Source organism: Orycteropus afer, unplaced genomic scaffold (genome assembly GCF_000298275.1).
Source record: "Orycteropus afer afer isolate SDZICR_OR568_19922 unplaced genomic scaffold, OryAfe1.0 scaffold00053, whole genome shotgun sequence".
NCBI classification, from domain to species: Eukaryota; Metazoa; Chordata; class Mammalia; order Tubulidentata; family Orycteropodidae; genus Orycteropus; species Orycteropus afer.
In genome coordinates this window covers 2,672,381-2,679,757 of record NW_006921640.1, presented here as the reverse complement: position 1 = coordinate 2,679,757, position 7,377 = coordinate 2,672,381, and the positions used below count along the sequence as shown (strand labels likewise).

The 7,377-nt window shown below is 38.0% G+C and overlaps 1 protein-coding gene across 1 annotated transcript in view; it reads right to left on the bottom strand.

Annotated features, from left to right (window-relative positions):
- PINX1 (PIN2 (TERF1) interacting telomerase inhibitor 1) overlaps positions 1-7,377 on the bottom strand; it is a 233,340-nt gene that overhangs the window by 190,816 nt on the left and 35,147 nt on the right. Inside the window, exons 3-4 of the mRNA XM_007938714.1 lie at positions 5,428-5,520; positions 3,183-3,261 (exon numbers count right to left, since the gene is read on the bottom strand). Coding sequence (XP_007936905.1) covers positions 3,183-3,261; positions 5,428-5,520 — 172 coding nt within the window. The remainder of the gene's footprint in view (positions 1-3,182; positions 3,262-5,427; positions 5,521-7,377) is intronic.

Genomic DNA, 7,377 nt, shown 5'->3' with positions numbered 1-7,377 from the left:
AACCTTCCTTCCGAGGAGTGGCTGGTGGGTTTGAACCGCCAGCCTTCTGGTTAGCAGTCAAGTGCCTTAGGCACTATGCTACCAGAGCTCTCAGACCAAGTATAGCTGATGCTAATTTTGCATAGATACCAGTGATACAAAATACCTGCAATCCTTATAGAAATAACAGAAGACAGACATGGAGCAATCTCTCACAGATAGCCAGACACTGTGGGAGAGAGATCCAATGAACGAATATACTGACTCAGGACCACAGTATTGGGGGACACCAGACTCAACTGGCACAACATACATAAAAATCTTTTTCCACAACCTACATGGGTGAGTAGTGACTGGGTTCTTAAAAGCTTTCAAGCGGCCATCCAAGATGCAGCTAATGGTCTCCTATCACTGGAAGCAAAGAAGAAGGCAAAAAATCAAGGGCATTGATTTTTTCGATGGACCTCGAGACCAGGAGAACTAAATGGAGCCCAGCTACCAATGTCAACTACTCGAAAAAGGACCAAACTGTAGATCCTGGATAGAGTGGGAGAAAAAACATGGAATAAAATCCAAAAACACAAAAATGACCAGAATTACTGGTCAGATGGAGTCTGGTAGGACCCTCCAATACTATGGCCCTGGGATACGTGTCAAGCCTGGAATAAAACTTAATCACCGGGGCTAGCTCTCAGCCCAACAGTAAATAAGACATACATGCAGACCACTCAACCCATGGTGATGTATCGATACTCTATGAGATGCATCCCTTGGAGCAATCAACCACGGGGCACCAGAGAGGCAACATTCACACAGAGGAAATGTAGGACACACAGGAGTGCATAACTGTGAGGGGCATGGGGGGTGGGGCATGTTATTGGGAAGGGAGGGGAGGAGAGTGGGTTAGGGTTGGGGATGGTAATTGAGGAGTGAAACCAAATGTACACGAAATGTTGAATGTAAAACACACTTTGCTCTGTAAACTTGCACCTAAAGCATAATTAAAAACAAAAAACAAAACACATGGGGCCATCATGAGTTGGCTTGGTTTGGTTATGTGTTAAGCAGTGTACATCTAATAGCACATTTATTTGATTCTCAAAAAAACCTTCCAAGCATTGTACTTTTCTCTCTAGTTCACCAATAAGAAAACCAAGGTACAGAGAGGTTTGGTAATTCACTCAAAATCATGTGAGTAGTAACTGTCAGATCAGGATTCAAATCCAGGCAGTCTGGCTGTGGTGTTCATCTCAAAACCACTACTCTCTATTACTTCCTCAATCAAAAACTACCAGTCTTATACGGTCAGGTTTGCAATCATATCTGTTGAATTCAACTGTGATTACAAATACAAATACAAAAATGCCTTTCATTTATAACCTGTAAAGAAAGATGTCTTTGAATTTTACTACTGCATATATCCTGCATTTCTAATAGTAGTTCAGTCAATACTTTCATTATGTTTTTCTTTGGCTAACCAATTACTATCCTATTAGTATTCCACTATTCATGGTGGAATGTATAACTTGGAAAGTTTTCCTTACCCACGGAAAAACTATTAGAAATATCCTAATAGTTCTAGGACCACACAGAGAACTGTTAGGTATTTCTAATAGTTGTCCCATAGTTAAAGAAAACTGCTCAAATTACACATTCCACCAACAACTCCAGTCTGGTTAAGGAAAATACAAGCATAGTACCTTTCCCCTTCATGCTTTCAGGCTCACTTGTATATAAAGCACTGCGATACATCTTCCTAAAGTTAGATTTGCCTATGATCTTTCCAGTTAATTATGAGCATATCCTGCTAACTATTTCCTAAGTACAGGCTGTGTATTACACATCTTCATATTCTCAAGTCTAACTTGGTACCCAGCACACAACTCTATAAATGTTTGCCCAACTCAAGTCTAATTTGTAATTTCAATTTCATTCCACAAAGTTCTTTCTTTTTCAATTTAATAAGCATCATTTGACTGTTTATTATATGTCAGCAACTGTGCAGAGGGAATAAAAAAAATTACTATAAAAATATTTGCTGAAAGGATAATAGCTCTAGACTGCTACATGAATTAAAAAACCAAACTCACTGCCGTTGAGTCAGATCTGACCTGTGTAACTACCCCACCTGGGGTTTCCAAGGTAGTATCACTACAGAAGTACACTGCCCAACCTTCCTTCCAAAGAGTGGCTGGTGGGTCTGAACCTCCAACCTTCTGGTTAGCAGTCAAATGCCTTAGGCATTATACTACATGAATATCTAGCTGGAATTCACTGAAATTACATCCTTGACTTCTAAACAGGCATGTGAAAAAAAACTTCCCTTAAGCTCTAAAATCATACTCAAGGCACACATGTTTGAAAAGGATCAGTTATACCATCCATGTCCTTACCCTCTTCTAAGAGTACAACTTTTTTGTTAATTTACAATAGAAGGGCCAAGGTTCAGTTGTTTCATTAGCTTGAGAATATAATTTGTAGTACTGAGCCCCTTGCAACAAATTTTACTATACCTGTACAATCTATACCTCTAAAACATGAATGAAAAGGTAAGAGATTTCACTAGAGAGAATCAACATAAAAAAGGCTTTTTGCTATTAATCCTTTAGGGGCTTGCTAAAGGGGCATGGAGGTGGCATCTTCTGACCTCCTCTAACTCCACAAGAGGAAGATAAAAACACCATCAGCATCCCAAGGCCTGTTCTTATGAGTCCAGACATGCCGCTTACCCTACAGCCCTCTTACCAACCTTGACACCAACCATCCCTCTCGCAGCACCCACCACCTCTCTGCTGGGTTTGATAATTTGCTACAGTGTCCACACAGAACTCACAGTAGTAATTTACTAAACCACAGGGCTGTTAGTTTATGGCGCCACTTGGTATTTCTTGCTTTGTGTTTTAAAAACATTGTTTTAGTTAAACTTCAGTATTCATGCAAAAAACACTTTATTATATGAGGTGTGAACTGAATAGATTTGTCTTGCCATTCTCAAATTGTAACAGGACAAGTGTTCGTTTTTATGACTAAAGATTCATTCAATAGAACCAACGTTAAAATGTAAAGAAAAACTAATATTTGTAATAGCATCCATCGACTTCCAAATATATGGTGCTTAAAGTAAATAGAATTGATGAGTGTTTAAACTGAAACATCATGTCTTCTATAAACCTAATGGATAACAAAGCAGAGGTTTTGCCTACCTATTGTTTCCTGGCCATGGCAAGTATTCAGTTCAGCCAGAAGCTGATTAAAATCATCTTGATGAGCAATCCAGTTGTCCTGAAAATATCAAAACTGAATTAGAAGCAATCCTGTAGTTTACTCACTTTGACTAAAATACGATACATTTTAGAATCAAGGAAATATAGTAGCTAATGTTAAATTTTAAGTGCCTCCTCAAAAATATTATTTTAAAAATTTGAATGGAAAAAAAATAATATAACCTTGAAATGCCATTTATCCCTATTAATATTTAAAAGAGGCTTCTTGAAAGCTTAAGTTCTGATATCAAATGCAAACAACATAGGAATAGCCAAAAAAAAAATAGTCAAAATAGTCAAATAAACAAAAGGTAACCTACAAACTAAATATTAAAATAAAGCAAAATAAAATTAGTATTTTTTTTCCTAATGGAAATTACGTTCTGTATTTTTCTCATATAATGCTCCCAGATAAATAAACATGCACATGTATATATGGGCAGAGTGCACAAAGAAAACGAATGTGCAAAGGGTTTCCAAAAAAAAAGAAAAGGATATAATATGCATACTTTTTGTGTAAAAATACAGTAGTTCAAAGAACAAAAGCAGTGGGGGACTTTCAGGTCACCGTGAGTCAGAATCGACTTCATGGCAATGAGTTAAGCTAATGAGTTTTTCTTTGCTCATTTGAGCTTAATGTATTTTGCCTAATTATATTTGCTTGTAATGACCCCAATTTTACAAAACACTACTACTCTAGAGGGGGAAAGAGGGGACTCCAAGTTCCCTGCATCAGTCAGTATTCGTCCGTAAGGTGGTTAGTTAATAAGTTCATTATAACAAAAAGGAGCATTTAAAAAATGAAATAAATCAGTGAGAACCAGGATTTTAATGTAGAAGTTTGTCTTATGTACACTTTGTCAAGAATGACTACGATTAAGACATTGACAGACAAAGTGGACAATGTTTTGTCCCAGAAAATATGTATATCTGGCTTATAAAGATGACATTCAAAATCAACTTTATATAAACTGTTTCTTTGGGAGCTAATGGCATAGTGCCTAAGGCACTTGACTGCTAACCAGAAGGCTGGCAGTTCAAACCCACCAGCCACTCCTCAGAAGAAAGGTTGGGCAATGTACTTTTGTAGTGATACCACCTCGGAAACCCAAGGAGGGGTCGTTGTGAGTTGGGTCCGACTCCATAGAGCTCATAAAAACGGCATTCAAAATCAACTTTACATAAACTCTTTGTGTTGCTGTTAAGTGCCGTCGAGTGAGACCCGACTCATAGCGACCCTTCCTTGGGTTTCCGAGGCAGTATCACTACGAAAGTAGATTGCCCCATCTTCCTTCCGAGGAGTGGCTGGTGGGTTTGAACCGCCAGCCTTCTGGTTAGCAGTCAAGTGCCTTAGGCACTACACTATCAGAACTCCCAAACTCTTTCTTTAGTGACTTAAAATTCTAGTTGTTAGTCCAGAAAATTTTAGCTGCTCCAGTCTACTACTCAGAGCTTTTGAACTTTTGAATCAAAGTAATTCAGAAGGAAGGTTGGGCAATCCTACTTCCGTAGTGATACTGCCTCGGAAACCCAAGGAGGGGTCGCTATGAGTCGGGGCCGACTCGACGGCAAACAACAACAACAAGGTAATTATCAGATTTTCTACCAGATTCTGTGGGCTACAAAAAATTCAAGAACAAATTTTTCAGCTTAGACACTTACTAAATGAAAAAATATGCTGAAAATTATAAATATGGTGTTACTAATTTTAATTACCACATCATATTTTCAAAGAGTAAATGTTTAAGAGAAAATATGAATAAATTCAACTGCTACATACCAATAGTCAGAAACAAACAATGGGACACTACATTGATGTAATGTTTCTGAAACTAAATGACACCAACTTTTAATAATATAAGCTAACATTAGAACACAAAGATACAAATTCTTTTCTATCCTAAAACGAACATTACTACAAAAAATTTTTTTTTGCAAAGTTTAGCAATAAAACTAGTTTTCATCTCTTACACATTAGCAAAAATAAAGGATCCCATAAGAACAATAAGACAAGGTGAAAACATGTTACATGTTGAAAATTGGCTAAGTTAAGGGCTCTTGTTTTCTAAAATGGACAATATATGCTTGAACAATGAAAAATTAATAAAGTTCATTTAATTGTAATTTTTATAATTACAAAATTGAAGTCAATTATGCAATGAAAACATCCAGGAGATATACTCACTTCATTATTGATTGTAGCTCCAAGTCCCAGGTGGTTGTTTTTAACTTGAACTTTAATATGATCTGTGGCTCCTTGCTCCTGAGCTCCTAAACCCTGCAAAGATTACACACAAGTCGAGTTAGTACTTTTATTGGGGGCAAAGAGAGATTACCTCTTTCCTTCTTCAGCAGCTTTTTCATTAATTACTGAGCATCTAGGAGCATGGCACTATCCTAACCCTTCAAGAGGATAAAATCTACTGGATTCTTACAAGAGAATATGTTTTGTAATACCAAGGATTCAGTTATAATACTAGATTGTAATTTTTCAATTCAAGACCAAATTTATGGCCTACATAAACACTAAGTAGAATGTCTCTTGAAGATGCTCAGAAGCAAAGACAACTGTCACAAAATTAGTAGAAGCCTATGAGATGTGTTAAGAGTCTATGGCTTTCTTCATTAAATAATTTTACAAAACAACACTATGTGAGGGGAGAGGAGAAGGGTAACTTAAGTCTTCTGCATCAATTAGTATTATTTGTAAGGTGCTCCAGGTGAAGAGAATAAAAAGTGCAGAGATCCTTCAGTGGGAAAGAGCTTGATGTACTGGAGAATCTAAAAGGCACCCAGGGTGGTTACAGCAGAGTAAATGAAAAGGAAGTAAGATATGAAGGGGATTAGACCTCACAGGGTCTTGAAGTGATGGTAGGAATTGGATTTTATTTGGAAAACCACTGAACTTTTAACTAAGGGAATGATATGATGTAAATTATGTGTTTTAAAATATCATTCTGGCTGTTGAATGGCAAGTGCCCAAAGGAGGGAAAGAAGGAAACAAGTCACAAAAGCAGTTGAGAAGATGTTGCTGTGATCACAGGAGGCAAAGATGGTAGCTGGACAGTGGCTGTACCCTGAATAGAGAAGAATAATGACAAGCTGTGAGAAGTAAGAGAAGTGGATGAACCAAGCATGACTCCCCAGTTTCTGGCTTGAGTAACTGGGTGCCATCTGCTTAAAATGGGGAAAACCTGGGAAGGAAGAGGTGGGAATATCAAGAGTTTTGTAGTAAAAACGACAAACTTGAGATGTTTACTCAAATGAAAATGTCAAGTATGCTGTTGAATTTATAAGCTCAGAGGACAGAGCAGGGTTAAAAATAGAAAACTAACAGTTCTCAGATTTTAGATGAAAATTCACAGCCATGGTATAGGAATGACTGAGATCACCTAAGCAGAGCTTAGACCAAGTACCTGGGGCTGAACAATGAGGAACTTCAAAGCTCAAAAATTTGGAGGGGGAAGAGCAGGAGCAAATTTTTGAGTGGCCTGGCGAGGTACAAGGAAAAAAGCGGGACAGAGTGTAGTACTGTGGAAGCCAAGGCAGAAGAATTTCAAGGTGGGAGAAGTTAGTACTGTCCAATGTTGCTAAGGGGTTAACTAATGTGAAAACAAAAAAGAATCTATTACATTTGGCAAGAAGATCACTAAAGACCTTGACAAGAGATATTTAAGCATAGAGATAGGAGTAGAAGCTTATTGCAGTAAAGAATAATAGAAAGTGGAGAGTTGCAGTAAGATGGTGGAATAGGCAGACAAACTATACAGACCCTCTTCATCAAAGAAAAGGGGAACCAATTAACACAGACACGAAAGGTAATCCCGGAGCCCTGAGCTTTGAAAAAAAGGATACAAAAGTGGACTAAACTCCAACTTGTAGAAGAACCTGCATGAAAACACCAAAAAAGAGATATACAGAGCTTTGGTCTGTCAGCAATCCTGACAACACAGACAGCGTGGATGTTGCTAAGTGATGTGAGGACCTAAGAATTAACCTAAAAATCACCTCTGCTATCCAGGGGGTGCACAGAGGACTGCATTGGTGGCTGGTGAATAAAAGGGGAAGCAGTGAAGAAGGAGATGGGCTGAGCCATGGACTTTTGGCAGTCCAGAGGGCGCAGCCATTTTGAATG